The sequence below is a fragment of the Telopea speciosissima genome, chromosome 8 (assembly GCF_018873765.1).
Source record: "Telopea speciosissima isolate NSW1024214 ecotype Mountain lineage chromosome 8, Tspe_v1, whole genome shotgun sequence".
Lineage (NCBI taxonomy): Eukaryota > Viridiplantae > Streptophyta > Magnoliopsida > Proteales > Proteaceae > Telopea > Telopea speciosissima.
In genome coordinates, this window is record NC_057923.1 from 3,936,525 (window position 1) to 3,953,376 (window position 16,852).

At 39.4% G+C, this 16,852-nt stretch overlaps 3 protein-coding genes across 4 annotated transcripts in view; 2 read left to right on the forward strand and 1 right to left on the reverse strand.

Moving 5' to 3' along the window:
- LOC122670685 (calmodulin-binding transcription activator 4-like) overlaps positions 1–1,119 on the forward strand; it is a 30,237-nt gene extending 29,118 nt beyond the window's left edge. For both annotated transcript variants that reach the window (XM_043867645.1, XM_043867646.1), the window contains one exon: positions 771–1,119. In XM_043867645.1, coding sequence (XP_043723580.1) covers positions 771–863 — 93 coding nt within the window. In that variant the 3' untranslated portion in view covers positions 864–1,119. The remainder of the gene's footprint in view (positions 1–770) is intronic.
- A 2,322-nt stretch (positions 1,120–3,441) lies between these two features.
- LOC122671684 lies at positions 3,442–5,646 on the forward strand. The gene is made up of 3 exons (XM_043869053.1): positions 3,442–3,674; positions 5,078–5,449; positions 5,502–5,646. Exons 1-3 carry the CDS (start codon positions 3,486–3,488, stop codon positions 5,520–5,522), a joined length of 582 nt encoding a protein of 193 aa, XP_043724988.1. The 5' UTR covers positions 3,442–3,485; the 3' UTR covers positions 5,523–5,646.
- Positions 5,647–8,969: 3,323 nt separating this feature from the next.
- LOC122672841 (nuclear transport factor 2B) lies at positions 8,970–15,039 on the reverse strand. Its single transcript, XM_043870338.1, has 2 exons — positions 14,644–15,039; positions 8,970–9,275 (listed from the first exon to the last, which is right to left on the reverse strand). Exons 1-2 carry the CDS (start codon positions 14,938–14,940, stop codon positions 9,201–9,203), a joined length of 372 nt encoding a protein of 123 aa, XP_043726273.1. The 5' UTR covers positions 14,941–15,039; the 3' UTR covers positions 8,970–9,200.
- Between the last annotated feature and the right edge of the window lie 1,813 nt (positions 15,040–16,852).

Genomic DNA, 16,852 nt, shown 5'->3' on the forward strand with positions numbered 1-16,852 from the left:
GCGGCAGTTGTTAGACAAGTGCACAATGACAGGATGTACTGTTCATTGGGTCGTGGCATGTAGATATTCTATGCTGGGGTTTCTAGTCTGTATCTCTTTGGTATGACCTGTCAAATGGTGCATCTTGGCCCCCTTCCCATGAGACACCTTTGCAGCACAGGTAGGGAAGATGGATTCTTCCAGTCTTGCATTTAGTCTGTCGATTGAAGTGGGAAAACATTTCTCTGGAGACTTGAACCCTTCCCAAGGATAGAATGCCCCTATAGATTATAGAGGGCAGATAGCTTCTTAGAAAGTACTACAAGAATGTATTTCTAAGCAACTTGCTTTTTCCCTTTTGTTCCTGGTTTTTTAAATTAATTAAAAATGAAGTCTATGTAAGTGATGCCTCTTTCCCTGTTATTAATTTATGAACAAATTTTCACGCTGCAACATGTTTCCACTATGTTTCATTGCCACTTTTTATATTCATAATTGTTTATAATCTGACCATTTTGAGAACGGAATGAATTTCTGAAGATGTTTAGGCATAATCACCGCTATCCATTCGGTTAAAGTTGGTTATACATTGGTGATTTCACTTCGTCTAAAACCCTTGGAACATAAATATTCAAAATCTGTCTTCCTCTTTGGGTCACAGTTATTCTCATATTATAGGTTTCTTCCAGATGGTTTTAGTTTCTCTTTATGGTAAAATGTATCTCTGAGTATTCATGTTCTTGGGATCAATATTTTCCCCAAATGTACTTATATGATCATTTTAACCGCAGGCTAAATTGAGTGGTGCAGCAAGTGAAGCGACATTAACTCCTCAATGCAATTTTGATGACATGGAAAATGATTACATGTACCAGTTCCCATAGGTTGTTCTGAATTACCTTAGCTTTTGATCCCTCCATATGCCCAACTTTGAAGCTCACCTCATACGTGTCAACTGCATTCACTTGTACATATATTCATGTTGGTTCAGGGTTTGTTACTAATGACTCTAATTTATAGATCTGGTAGTTGAATTTGTGCCCATTTGTTGATGGTGTAAATGATTGTAATTGTTGTAAATGGTTTTTCAATTGTAATTGCTGATTTAGTTTGTTAATACTCTGGAGGTTCATGGTCACTTTCTTTTCGTCTCCCTTCTGAGTTTCCTTTGCCAATTTGCTACTTCAGTAATTACATTGCAAGAGAGGAGATGGTTAATGTTATTGTTCAGCTCAACAGATTTTGTAGGGTGGATGAGTATAAATATAAGGGAAAAAGAACGTTAACTGGTCGTGTGGTTCCTATGCCAATACCTTTTTGTGTGAAAAGACCATTCAGCCCCCAGTGAAATCGAAAATTGCATCTAAACCAATGCTTCTGTGTGTACTTTCATTGACTACTGTGCTAGTGCAGGAGCTACATGACCGGTTAGATGTGTGTATGTGTGTGTGTGTGTGAGAGAGAGAGAGAGAGAGAGAGAGAGAGATTTGAGGTCTCAAAGGGGTGTGGAAACACATAAGAAAAGAATTCTTAAATGGAAATGGAAAAGAGATGTCTCCCTATATTCCTTCGGAAATGGTAAGATCTTTCGGGCAAGAAGGGATTGATCTGTATCATCTTGATTTGGTTCTACTTCCTCGCTTTTTTAATAATATTGAATCGGGTTTTTGTACTATCCGTATCAAATAGAACATGCTGAGAAAAATCTTCTTAATGTAAAACCCGCATGATTTGGATCGAAAACATGCATAAAACAACCACAAATCAAACCCAAACTATACTAAACCTTAAAAGGCTAAATCACGAGTTTTAATCTTTCAGTTTTCAGTTCGTTTCTTCCGCTTCCGTCTTCAACTGTTGATTCTATTCACTTTATCTTTTGTAGTTCTGCAATTCTGCGCGTTTCCTCTTTTTCGTCTTGCCTCTTCTAGACTAGTATGAGATATTTCCAAGTCTCATATGAATTGAAGACATAAACCGAACAAAATCGAAAAAATTAAAACGAATTACTAAATCGTATAGGAAACTGAATACAAACCAAACAAAATCGAATTGATTTGGATCGATTTTAGTTTGAGTTATGAGAACCATTTGGTTACAATTCAGTTTATCAATCGAAACAGATCCAATAAACCATAGACCATTTTTGACCATTACACCTGATAAGGTCAGAAGGGTTGTAACAAGTAGGATCCGCCCGGTACAATGCAAATTAGGCTATGGGTTGATATATATACATAAAATTAACCTAGATATATAAATGGGAGAATGTTCTCTGTGCCGCAGCGCGGGCTGCACCCAGGCACATGGGCCTGCCACTCAGGGGGCAGGGTGGTCATTGCACCTATCCCCATGTGCCTGGGTGCAGCCTGCGCTGCGGCACAGAGAACAGCACCCCTATATAAATAAACGGCAAGAGATTACAAACAGGTAGAGCGGCCCTTGCACTAGTGCGGGGCCCAATGAGAGAGCATTCAAAGAGAAGCATAAACATGTATTAGATTATTTATTTCACGGGAGATGGTACAGTAATTTCACACGCTTGTGTCATGGTGCATGCTCCACATGACCAGGCAGTTTTCTTTCTCCCACAAATTAAATTATGGGCCGGAGTAGGGGTTCCTTCATATGCCCTCTCACATAATGAGCCGTTCCTTACTTTCTATACCCTCTCACATAATGAGTTGTTAGGCCTATCATAACCCACCATGGGATCTATACGTTGCTCACCTATATTAACATTTTATACGTCAAACCAATAACAACGAGCAAAATGATATATTCAGTGTGGATAGAGAAGAGAAAGAGAAAATAAACTCTGAGCAAGATTTTGGTTTACATTATTGAAGTCGGTATCAATCATCGTGGATATTGATATTGATATGAATATGGATTGATCATATTGATCGAGTTTAAAAAAAAAAAAAAAAAAAAAAAAAAAAAAAAAAGAAAAAAAGAAAAAAGAAAAAGAAAGAAGGTAAAGAGAATGCTACCTGGACGTGTGTGGTGTGCTACCCTTACGCCCAACCTTTTCATGAGGGTACGGTGATCATTTTGCACACCCCTGTGTCTGGGCGTAAGGGCATTGCAACGCATGTGCCCAGGTAGCAATAAGTAGCATTCTCTTTCTCTTCTTTTTTTTACTAAAATTCGGTTATATCGGTGCCTTATCGGCCGATACAAAAGTCCATGACTTTGACAGAGGGAGAGAGAAGTACACCTAGCAGCTCAGGAATGTGTAAAGATGTGAAGTGTGAACTCATCTTCATTTTCAAATCCACCACCTCAATATAGTTGCAGAAAATATCTGCTAATCCAGACTGCAAGTTGAATCGTCCATTCGAAAATTGCCACGTTTCTTCCAACTAGGAAGAGACTACGCAATCCTTTTTTGTCGAGTTCTTAAGGTTGGGAACGCTTCTGAGCCATTTGGGAGAGTTGGGTAAGGTGTGAGACTCAAGGGCTCAATCAAATAGATCTCTGCGTTATTGAGTTACCAAATCGCCATGGACATGGAGAAGGAGGAGGAGACGGAGGACGTACAACTGCGGGTGAACGCTAAGTATGACGCGGAGCTCCTCCATGGGGCAATCCAAGATCTCATTGAGGAGAAGAGAGCGGGGAGAAACAATGCCTCCGATGATTGCTTCGTCGACGACGACGAACAGGTGCTGCTTTCCAGATTAATTTCGCAGGTAAATTTTTTTTCTTTAAAAAAGATCAAGTCCATGTTCTTATAATACTTCGTGGATTAGGGTTAGGATTTCCATTTTTTTTAATTCAATAATGCTTCTGTTATGATATTTTTTTACTGTGAGTAAAGCCGTTCGGAAGAGGAAAAGTATTCTTGCCCTTTATTTTATTTTTTTTCTTTCTTAGTGTGCTTACTTTTCACTTATCTTGCCTTTTTTTTTTCTTTTCTATTCATAAACGAATGAATTAGATCTTCCCAAAGACAACGATTAGTGGGGGTGTAGAGCAAGAGCACATTCTAATGCGTGGAAATGAGAATTTTGAATTCAATAGTACCTACTCTCTCTCCCAGGGCCCTCTTTCGAATGCATCTTCTATACTGAACTTCTAGTACTGAACTTCTAGTAGTTTACTGCAAATGATAGAATTACTGTGGTAGAGCAAGGTTTGGGGAATCGGAAATGACTGATCTTGATTCTGGACAATTCGTGCAATCCTTTTTAAAATTGTTCATGATAAATGCTTTATCTTATTAGTTGCTTTTGCTTTTTTTTTCCCAGTCAAGAAAATAACAGAAAATCAATGAAACTTATTTCTAACATTAAGTTCCCAACAAGTCTATTGAATCAAAAAATGCTAAAATTTGAGAAATTTTAGCTTCTTCCTTATTTCAATTTTAGAGGGTTCTGGACGATTCTAGCCAATTCGAATTAAAATCAATGGAGGCCTATCCCATGTTCGATTCATTGAACCTTGGTGGTAGCCATGTTTATCGCTAAAAGATCTCCTCTGGCCTGATAGTGCTTTCTACATCTCTCATCTTTATATGCCTTTTTGCTAACAGCAAATACTAGCCCCATCACATCTCTAATATCTTTCCTCACTTCCTATGTCCCACATACTCTCCTAACAAAATCTCCAAAAAACCTCTTCTCTTTTCGTACTATGATGATGATGATGATTTAGAACACTAGTGTTGGAAGGAATCTGAAGGGACTAAAGGGGAATAACTTTGGATTTCACCATTAAAGCATTCCAGGAAGGTTTGGAGCCCAGGGAACAAGGCTGTGTAGGTTCCTGTAAAAGTTCTTAACAAAATTGTGAAATTCTTGTTCCAAGGACTGCACATACTTCTGTGCAAAGATTACCGTTGGTCCATTACGACCACTCTGGTTTTGAGTCGGGAAACAGCCTCTCTGTGAAGCACTGGTAAGGATGTGTACATTATGACCCTCCCCAAACTCGTAGTGGCGGGAGCCTCATGCACTGGGTACGCCCTTTAAGACTTGTGAATTCATGTTTAAATTCCTAGTGAAACCTTCTTACTGTACTTTCTTTGAAATATAAAAACACCCACTTCACTAAATCTTCGACCTGGAACTCTTCTTGTTTACTCTTGTAACAGTTGGAGACATTAAAGGGAGATGTAACCATCGAGTCATCAAAACCAGCCTCAGAAATGGATGTGCTTTCTGCAGTTAGCGAAGAGGATTCAAAAGATGAGAATGTAGGCGGGCCAAAAGATGGAAGCACAGAAATGGTACAAGAAGCAATCCTTAAAGAGCTTCGGAAGGTGAAGAGACAGAACAGTATCACTCATTGGCTCCTTTCGATCATGATATTTGTCACTGTTGCATGGCAGCTCTCTGAGGTCTCACTCATAATGAATGTGAAGAACAAAATGAGACACCCTTTTGGAACTGTTGGAAATGCAATCAAGGGGATGCTAGGGGGTCGAGGGAAAGATGAGAATGATGAGCCAACAAATAAGGATCAGGTGGAAGGCCCTTGGCTTGATGGTTTCAAAATGCCAGAGCTTCCGAATGTAGACTTTCCAGCCTTGGGTTTAAACGATGACAGTGACTAGACCTCTTCTCTTAGTGTTCAGATCGAGAGCTCAGTGAGGCTATTCTTTTCTGAGGGAAGGTAGAGGAGCTGATATGCCCTTCAATTGGTAACAGATGAAGGTAAGAGCATGAGCTACCAGGACATTTCCCCATATTCCTATTCCCTGGCAATCTTGAAATGCTGGTGCATTGTATATCTGGCAATTTTAATTTGTAAAGAATGTGTATTGAAGGAGTTGATCTGAGGTGTGAAAAACCCAAAATTTTGATTAGATGAGAAAGTAGACTGAAAAGTAGGGAGGAGAAATGTGATCAGACCAAACTGGTGCCTATTTGTATTACTTATTGTAAACATCACATTTAGCCCTGTTGTGTTGGATTTGCTATAGGTTTGGAATCTATATAGTTTAATTGAACCTGCCTAAATGACAATAAAAAGATGGATTTTCAAATGAATTTTCTAAAAACAGGTCCACAGTCTAATCTCTGTTTGAGCTTTGCTGTTTGAGTCAAACAGCCTCTCCGTGAAGTAGGGGTAACAATGTGTGCATTGTGAACCTCCTCAGACCTCACAGTTGCGGGAGCCTCATGCAGTGGGCACGCCCTTTTTACTCTCTTAAACAATTACTTTTCATTTACTCTGCAACTTCTCATAGGTGGACAAGTAAAGTTTCTAAGCACCTTGCAAATGCGAGTACATGCAGAAAACCATCTTCCATTCTCTCCAGGAGAATGTAAATTGTAATAGATTTTAGGATGTCCTTCCAGAACATTCCCATCTCTACCACCGCCTTCTATTGAAATCTGCGAAAATTGAACTGTGTACTCAAAGTTCGATCTGAAGTTGAAGCATGCAAGAGAAAGGAGTTGCCTAGCTAGACAGTGATCGAGGCAAGGAATTTCGATCTTAAAGGGTGCAAACAACGACCATCAATCCTTCTCACCATGTTGCCGGTGGGCAGAAGCTTGTGATGGAGAGGTATGATGCGTGTTGGCTCGGAGAACGAGACCCTTCAAGCATGGTGGGTTCTTCGATCATATTAGCACTCCTTATGTGAATGTGCCAAAACCAGATTGGGAACGTGAATGCTGCTCCTGATTTCTTCAAGTTTTATGGATTGTGGGGGTTTCGTGTGCCGAGAGGTTCATGGTCTCTCATGGTTCAAGAAAGGAACTGGTATAATTGTTCTGATTTTGATTTCCACCCCTCTCCCCAGTTTTTGCAGTGAATATTACTGCACGACCTACTAGGTCACATTGTCACCATTCCATACATAATATTCAATATAACGGTGCAGGATCACTCCAGAGGTCCATTTCATGTGAGGACGTTGCTCCCCATAGGATTACAGAAGCAAAAGAAGATGCTGGGCTGTCGGAGTTAAGGGGGAGATGGTGCAGTTAGCTGCCGTCCCCAACTGAGACCATTTTTGGAGCAGTTTCCCCACCAAGATGAGCAAGAAGTTTAGTGCCAAAGACGCCCACTAGTACGTTTTTAAGGGTGCAGTCCCTAGATTTCATTAGAGCTTACGGCTGTAGTCTCCAGATTTCATTACAGCAAGCAAAGAGGCAATTCACCAAGTTGGGTGCACATCAGTCTCCCATAGTTCGACACTTCGACATGACGTTTGCCTCACCACCAGACCAACTTTACACCCTAGACATCATTACATATCTACTTCATATCTCTACCTAACATATACCTTTTTATCTTAGTTATTACTATTGGGTTAAGGGTCCTCTGAGCCACCAGGGTATCCTACACCTTCGAAAGAGAATAATTAAATCGTTTTTTGAGGCATAGGAAACCAGTAGACCACCCTGGCATCTCAGAGATATTTTTCTCTTTTTATTACTGGGTAAGGCTCTAAGCCGACGGCCAAGAATGAATTGCACCCTCTCTCTCTCTCTCCTCACATGACCTCTCTACCCCTTTGTGTACTGAATCACTTCGTAACTCATTGATAAATTCAACAATGGGATCCTGCTCCTCTCTAAGGAGTTCAGTGCCTAGGGAATGCACGTGCGTGGGGGCGGGGGGGAGGGAATCCAAGAGCTGGACTGTGCTGCACACATCTTGATGCATGTCTAGTCAGTCATTGCGATGTATGTGGCGCAGTCCAACGGCTGGATACCCCCCTAGGAACTCCCTGGGCACTGGACTCCCTGGAGAGGAGCTCAATCCACCTGATAGTTCTATTTCCCTTAATATTATTAAAGAATATGATGGTCATCCCTCTCATATGAGAGGCATGGGAAAACCTTCCCCTTTTTTAAGGGGAAGGGTTTTTGAGCTAGTACTACAGAGAACCCACCAGTTAACAATTGGTGAATAAGGTGAGGAAGGCGAAGGAGGAGAGACAGTCTTAAGAGAGGAGATATACTGCTGACGTAAATATGGGAGTGTGATCTCTGAACTTTGGGTGGGGGGGGGGGTGTTGGGGGGGGGGGGAGAGAGAGAGAGAGAGAGAGAGAGAGACTGCAGTCATAGCCTACATCACCTTCCCAGACATTTATACCAACTTGTCTAAAAAGAAATCAGAAGGAAATTATCAGTCCAAAAAGGTTTGGCGGGGGAAGCATTGTTTTTTTTTTTTTTTGTTAAATGAAGCATTGTTTTTTATACCAAGGCATTAAGTCATGCACATTATTAAAGTCATAATATGCTCAGCCTTCCAAATTTCGAAAATGTACCATTACCTGAAATTTCTTGTGTCCTTACTCCTTGTTTCTCTTTGATAATTAAAAAAAAAAAATTCCGGTGGACTGCCCCACCGTTGGGTTTTATAAAGGTCAATTGTGATGCTGCAAAGCCTCAAGGAGATACTGCTGGCAGATTGGGAATTATTTTTAGGGATCACAATGGGCATCCTCTAAAGACACTCTCTATTTCCCAGGTCTTATCCTCTGCAATCCAAGGAGAAGCTCTAGCCATTAGAGAACCCCTAATGCAAGCTCGTGAATTAGGAATCATAAATCTCCTTGTTGAATCAGACAACAAGGAGATTATTAGCTTTATTGAAGATCCAAATCGTGTTCTGCCGCTTGATGTTGCAGTTGTCGCTAAAGATGTTCGAGAGCTATGTTCTACTTTTGTATCTGTTTCTTTTCTTTTTGTTCCAAGGGCTATGAATGTAATTGCAGATGCCCTGACAATGAAGGCCTTGTCTATCATGTGTATGACAGATTGGCCGATTATCACTCCGTGGCTTGATGATTTTTGTTTATCTAAAGCCATTGGCTGTACACATGATTCTCATCAATAAATCTTCATCGTACCCAAAAAAAAAACATTCGGCCCAAGCAACCGTACAAAAACCAAGAATGCTACCTCAAGTATTTCATATACAATACAACAGAAGAATTTCAAATCTTCTAACCTCGTTCATTTATAATATAAAAAAAAAAGTGTCTTCCATCAAATCCTATTCCATTCCTGGAGATTTAGCACATATTCAAAGAGCAGTTTTCACCAATCATCTAATCACAACAACAAAGGAGTCTTTGCTTTCGAAGTCAGAATATTGAGAACACAGGCAAACCAACCCAAAATAGAAAGAGGGAAAAAAAAAAAGGATTCCATTTTAATGTCTAAGAGCTAATGCAAACTGATTTCTGTCCCAGATGTTCCAACCAAATATGGTCCCTCCCCTTGCAGTTCCCAGTTGATCATTCCTATACTCATGCATAATTCAACCGGAAAATGTCATTGAACACATAGAAGCTTGCTTGCGGGGTTGGCATCAAATGAAACATCTACAAGCCAAGAAACAAACCATAAGAAGTTGGACAAATGTAGCAGGAAAAGAAAAAAAAAGAAACAAATACATGAAATCCATACAAAAGATATAAGAAGATGCCTCTCAAAATGACCAGCTCTGTAAGAAGTTTATTTTTTGTGGGGAGACGGGGTGGAGGAATCTGATACTGACCCTAATCTGTCCATCAAGGGAATTGAACTCAATCTCAGATTGCAAATTAATGAATTGTGAGCAGGAACAAAACTGAAAACACAAATTACAGATGCCCGGTACATGAATTGAAAGGATAGATTCACGACTTTAGCGGATAATTCTCTCTCCCCCCCCCCCCTTCCCTTTTCAACCCCGGCCTGCTACATTGCACCACTGAAACAGGAGCTCTGTTCCCCACTGTTATAGCTCCTGAAATAGGGGACTTTACATCTCCTTTCCAACCCCCCTTTCCAATAGGGGACTTTACATCTCCTTTCCAACCCCCCTTTCCAACCACTCTTCAGTCTTCTCCCCCGCCCAACCCTACCCCATCCCATTTCCCAGGATGTTGCAGTGGCCCCCAAAACAGGGACTCTGCTCCTCTCCAAGACCCATACAACTTCCAAATCCTAACCCCCATGTCCCAACCCAGACCATTTACTCTCTCTTTTGTTTCCAGTTCATATCATAAGTTCTTTTTTTTTCCCATTTACTTACATTTTTTGATTAATTTACTTACAATAATATATGGGAGAGGGTTTCTTACGACATCCGAGTACTAATTCAGGCGTATGGAAAACCCCCATCACGGATCGTAAATGGGGATCTAGAGGAGAGAGAGAGAGAGGGAGTGGGGCCCTCACTTTTTGTGAGAGGACATGCAAAAGAATCCACATGCGGACAGCATGCAGATCATTTGCCTATAATATATACCACAAGTAACTATAAATATATAAATCATAGAAGGACAGAGATTTCCTATGATGCAAGAGTAGGAAACCACACCAATGAGAGTGGGAGATGAATTCTTTCAGTATCTTTCAGTATTGATTGAGGTGAGAATCAGTGTAGGCCCCACGAGTCCTTACATGAGAGGGCGTACGGATTCCTTCCCACTCCAACGTCATGGGGATCTTTTTCCCATTATATATATATTATATAATATAATTTTCAGCCTTCTTAGTTCACCCCTTTGGTGACAACAAGTTGTCCCCTTTATTTATGCATATGCATGTAAATATTCTCAAGAAGCTCTCAAATTTACCAAATATTTAAATTTGCTGCTCTCACAGTTTTACTCTTCCTCCCGCTCTATGCATTGGGCACTTAGATCTTACATGTTCAGTTGATTTCTTCAATATCTGTACTTATAGTTGTTATTTTAACCTGTATAAAATTTTTCCATCATTTTCTACTGATTCTCCCACTTTTATCTATCAAGCACTTGTCTATTCTTTGTATATTCAAATCAGTGCAATCATCCTTTTTATTTATGAAGAGAAATCTGTTTTCTCTTATTTATTTACTATAACTGACTTAAGTTTGGTGTTGACCTGATCCAATTTCTGCTAATTATCAAAATTTTCTTCTAATCCCAAATTCTGTTTGATCAATTTTCTTATTTCATTCGATCCACTCTTCTTATTTAGCATATCAAGTTCTCCTTTTAATTCAACCCAGAATTCTATCATTCCTATTTAATCTTCTAATTTGTTCTCTTAAATGACCATATTAGCTCTCTGTTTCAAATTTCTCAGGTTTCAGTTAGCTAGTCTACATTAACCACTAATCCCAATTTGACACAACCACCCAATATGTTAAAGCTTCTGTTGTGGATAAATAATTTAACAAGGCCTCCTTTAGGAGTTTTAACCTAGAATCATTCTCAAACAGAGGATTCTTCTCTTCTAAGACTTCACTACGTATTTACACATTAGGATAAACGTTTGAAACTACTTATATATTCATTGACCTCCAGGCTCCACGAGTACATTATTATACAATTCTGAGCTAGTGACATTTTCCACCTTCATCCTTCACCTTTCATTTTTCTTTTATCCTCCATCTTGTATTTATCATTTTCTATTTTCATTTCTCCCATCCCTCCTTTCCCCATCTATTCATTCCCCCTTTTTTTTTGTTTAGACCTCAGTTTTCCTAACCTGTTTTGTTTGGATCCATGTAGCTGACCCCATTAAGTTGGGATAAGGCTGAGTTTTTTTGTTGTTGTCTGAGTAGTGAAACTCATAGACCCACTCACACGCAAATAAAAAGGTGATTTAATGAAGGCAGCATGGTAGGGATTCAAGTGTTCAACGGAATTTACAATTGATTAAATGATAAACCAGAGTCGAGGTATAAAGCAAAGACTATATATACCCTTAAAAAAACTGCTACTCTGGAAAAATAATAGAATGCAATACTATTTATCTGGAGAGGAAAAAAAGGTTATAGAACACAATGCACATCTTTTAGAATTTAGAATGTTGGTTTACTCCATGATACACATGATCAACTCTACTTATACAGACCTTAAAGTTCAAAGGTCTAATTAAACCTGAAACTCTCAGAGACTTTAACAGCATTGCATCAAGATTCCAATTACAACAAAGCAATGCATGAAAGACACAATTATATTAGCAAATGCATAATGCATGTAAATAATGACTTAAAAATGCCTCAAATGCATACAAAGAGTCATACTGTTTCTCCACAATCCTAATTCCAGCCCTCGTCACATGGACAAGTCTACTTGATTTATGAACATGGTGAGCAAATAAATAGCTATTCGTGGCATAGTAGCTAAACAAAACCCACATGCTGACATGCATAACAGTTCACACAGAATATGACAATCAACTATGGGCATCCATACTTGCAATATGACTGAAGCATAAACAAAAAGTAACATAAAGATAGTACAACCAAATGCAACTAACAGCCAGTGCCAATGCGCAAAGATTAATGAGTATTGGCACTATTTAAACTTCATACTATCATCAGGACGATTCCAATCCACCAAATTATTCCAATTATTTATTAGTTATTTTATTAATGCTTTTCTTTCAATTAATAATTAATATTTGAAAATATTTTTAAAACTTCATAAGAATCTAAATTATTAATATTATTACACACATACATTTTATCATAATTTTTTCATTCAAGAAGTTTGACCCCTCCCTCCAATTATGTTTTCTTTGTTTTCATTTTAGTGACATAGCCGTACCACTCCAATTTGGATTGAAAAAAAGGTCAAGTCAAATAGTCTTCTACATACTATTCCTAGGATTGATCCAACATCCAAATCCACATATACAATGCACATGCACACTCTAATCACCGTTTAACAATGACTAGAAACATGTTAGCACATAGCATCACATATATAAATAAGCCCATGGGAAGATGAAATGATAAATCAATTGGAGGATGTATAATAACATAAGAAGGTACAGAGTAATTTACTACTACATGGTAATGACGCATGTGTATCTATATGAGTAACAACTGGATAATATGATATAAAAGAAAAGAGAAAACAATCAAAATTACATGCAAATCATGAAATTAATTTGAGCGAGAAAAGGAAAAAATAAATAATATCCTCCAACAAAACAAGGATAAAAAAACACATAAGAATTAAATTAAATCTGCTGAACAAGCAGTGGTAGCATTTCTGGTGGTAGAGTAAAGTAAAGAGAAAAAAAATTCCTTTTCTATCATCAATAGAATTAAACCGCATAGAGACAAGGGACAATAAATAAATGCAAGAAAAATACATGAAAAAAGGAGGTTATAGCACAAAATTTTACCTAAGTCCTCTAGCTAGCGTAACAAAATTAAATTCCAAAGAGAGAAAAGACAAAAGATGTAAGAGTTAAAAGTATCCAAATAATGCAAAGGGAAAAGAAGGAATCGTTTTCTATCATGAGCAAAACAAAATTCCATGGATAAAAATAGAATACTGAAAACAATAAAATATGTAAAAACCGTTGTGGATTGGTGGAGGTGGTGTTAATAGTAGCAGCAGAAGCAGTAATAGTAATAGGAAGTGACATACCTAAATATAGCCACCCAATGGCATCACGCCACGTCATCATAGCCAGGAACGGCCTGACGAATATAAGCCCATTGGGCCATACCCATGCCTACTCCAGCAAGGAGTTTGATTATAAAACAGCGTAATCTGCCACGTGGGAAGTGAATCAATCCACTTCAAACTTACCGTTGACAGTTAGTGGCACACTCCTATAAGGAAACTGCAGGAGTAACGCCCACGGTTCCTACTAATCAGGGATCACTCTCCCAAGAGGATTCCACGATTGACTCTACTACCATGAATAGAATACTCCATCAACAGAACTCTCCACAATCGCCTCTACCTACAACCTACACTATATATACTCAGGTATAGACCTAATAGAGACATCTTCACTATTATTCTTTTATCTGCTGCTAGAGAAATCTAACTTAAGCATTGGAAAGTCCCCCGCTGGAGAAGATCAGCCCTCTTTTGTGTTTATTTTGTTCCTCTGTGCAGGTTACCTTACAGGACGATCCCCTTGACGGTTTCATGATGCAACAGTAAGAATAAAGAATAAATTTGTTCAGATCATAAATCCAACATCTTTATAAATCACAGAGACGCCAAGGTCCCAATGTAAGAAATGTTCGCAAGGTCCTAACATAAGAAATGTAAGTTGTGAAGTTCAGAAGCAATGGCGGGGAAGAAACAAGCATGATCAAGAAGGCATATACATAAACCTAAGGCGAACTTCAACACATATTAAGAGAAGGAATAAGGTCAGAATCACACTATGATCCTAAACAAATACGCACAATCACACGCACCCAAATTAAATTTCAAGTAAATTCACGACTCAATTATCCAATACGATTACCAAAAATATGTAAACGAAGAGAAGCTAGATATGGATATGAATATGATTGCGGATAAAATCAAAGACATCTACCATCAAAGTTTTTGGAAAAACTGATCAGAAATGGATCAAATAAAAATGACCTGCCAAAAACCGTGAATCTCCATTAATTAAATCTATAACAAGTAGAGATAATGCTTCCCCGTCGAACGACAACAATAAGAGCGATCAGATCTTAATGGCCTACTTGGTGCATTAATCTATATAATCAAAATAAAAAAAACAAAAAAAAACCATCCGTTCAGTCTCAGTCCCAAATCACGTATTAAATGATAATCAGGAAAGCACAACAACAACAACAGATTCACACACGTTATCAGGCTTGACGACCGATCCATCGACAAACAGATCAAAATAAAAGTATAAAACCCTAGAACCCCGATGAAAGCGTCAAGACAAAGAAGTAAGGTCAATCGAGAGAGTATGAGAGTTGTTGGGATGGCATACCTGGCTGAACTTGAGGGCATGTTGTTCACCGGCAAGCTGTAGATTGCCGCTGACGAAGACGAGCATGCCGCCGGCTGGACCGGAGGGCTGGCAATCGACGGTGGTGATACTGTGCTGGCACTGCTGGAAAGGTAGACTGGTAAGCTTGGCCACGATGTTCTGAGACCCCTGGATCTTTTGACCTTCGAAGGTGAGCATCGAACCCTCCTGGTACAAATTCGCCAAACCCGCACGATTTGCATCGAATGTCGTATAGTAGTGCTCCACAAAAGCCTTGGCTACAGCGTCGGGATCCATCCTATCGTCGTCGCAACTCTCTCTCTCTCTCTTCGCAGCTGGGGCAGAAGAAGAAAGGAGGGAGGAGACAAATCAGGAAGAGAGAGAGAGCCACACAGATTTTATTTGTAAGCTAACTCAAAAGTCTCACGGTCCCTCCAATGAACAGTTTTATAGATCAGTACTAATGTCTATGAATGATTCCCTTCCATTTTTAATTTTTTTTTATCTCCTTTCCAAATTCCAATTAAACAGAAGTGTTAAAATTTTTTTCGGAAAAGCAATAAGGTTCACTACCCGCCTGATACTCTTTCCTGCTCTCTCCTGCCCCCGGTGAATAGGATCTCATTCACGGTGGGTGGAGGGAAACTAGGTCCAAGCATTAAAGTGGATATGTCTCTTCAAGTATAATTAGTATATGACAGCACCAAGAACTTGAAGTCTTGAACAAACTAATAAGAGACCATAACTTTATAGGGTTCATGTTCTCTGTGCCGCAGCATAGGCTGTGCCCAGATACATGGGCCTGTCACTCAGGGGGACAGGTTAGTCATTGCACCCACCCCCATGTGTCTGGGCGCAGCCAGCGCACCCGGCACAGAGAACATTCTCCCAACTTTATAACTCCCAACTTGTGCTACCGCATAATACGATATCTGATGTGGCAATTTTGATCGTTGGATAGATATGACAATATTTAGATTGATCACATGTCAAACTTCATAGCCACCTTGAATTGTATTCTATACATATATAAGCATGGACGACCCTCTCCATGGCCCATGTCTTCTTGTTCAATTTGTTGGTAGTCCTTGATCTTCAAAACTGTATTTTATCACTTTGCTAATTTCATTTTGCGCAAAACCCATATGTAAGCTCGATAAAATGAATCGTGGGGAGAAGCTTATATTATGGTTATGGAGAAAATTTGTTGCCCTTTTCAGCTTTCAGTTTAAATTAAGAAAACAATTGCATCTCATGAGGGACCTAGCTAGCTCACCCATTCCATACCCATGAGGAACCTAGCTCTCCAGGATTGGCTGATTCCTATACAAAAACTAGGATCAGGATCGTCTCCAGGGAGCAGGGAACGCCCAGGGTGCTGCCAGCCATTGGGCTGTGCCGCAAATAACACTAGGCGTGCACCGAGATGTGTGCGGCACAACTCAACCGCTGGATGCCCCCTGGCAGCACCTTGGGCGCACGCCTCCCTAAAGACGAGCTAAATTCCAAAAACTAGGGTTATAGCATTTTTGGACCAATTCTGATCAATTACTCAGCGATCCTGACTGACTTCGATCTAGCCAAGACCGAATTTAACCCTATAGTTGGAGTAATGCTTACCAAACCCATTTACTATTATTAATACTCCTAAATTTCCCATTAGGTGATATTGACCTAGTTAGGTCCCTTACGGTGACCCAATCACTTTTCTTAAATTAATATTTGTTATTGACATAACAACATTGATATCTTTTTCATTTATCTCTAGGTCTTTTCAGTCTCTCTTGCACTTTAAGCTACAATATCTACACCATCTCACTTAAATTGTAGACATATTATATTATGTACTGTTAAAGCAAAACACCAACCAAAGCACAAAAAGAAACAAGAACAGAGTAAGATGACACAGAGATATAACGTGGTTCACACACCAGTATGGTGTGCTACATCCACGGGCGAAGGCGAAGCTGTTTCACTATGTAAATCGGAGAAAGTTATAACAGAAAACTCTCAAGAACACCCAAAACGGCGCTGCTTCTCTCTCCCTGAAACCTTAAAGCGAAAACCCCCAAATCTTCCTCTCTTTACAATTAAGTGGGTAAAGAACATAAATACTCCTCCATCGGATCCAGGTCGATCCATCGGGTCGGCCAAAGCCCTCCGCTACCATCACAGATCTCAGAAAAAGTTCCATTCGGGTAGCCACAAA

What these genes read in the sequence shown, in the direction of transcription:
- LOC122672841 (XM_043870338.1), bottom strand. Translation starts at nt 14,940, where the DNA reads ATGGATCCCGACGCTGTAGCCAAGGCTTTTGTGGAGCACTACTATACG. An exon ending in ATGCCCTCAAGTTCAGCCAG is followed by an intron (nt 9,276 to 14,643) that starts GTATGCCATCCC and finishes CTTGGCTTGTAG; the next exon opens with ATGTTTCATTTGATGCCAAC.
- LOC122671684 (XM_043869053.1), top strand. Translation starts at nt 3,486, where the DNA reads ATGGACATGGAGAAGGAGGAGGAGACGGAGGACGTACAACTGCGGGTG. An exon ending in TTTCCAGATTAATTTCGCAG is followed by an intron (nt 3,675 to 5,077) that starts GTAAATTTTTTT and finishes CTCTTGTAACAG; the next exon opens with TTGGAGACATTAAAGGGAGA. An exon ending in AGCCAACAAATAAGGATCAG is followed by an intron (nt 5,450 to 5,501) that starts GTGGAAGGCCCT and finishes TTCCGAATGTAG; the next exon opens with ACTTTCCAGCCTTGGGTTTA.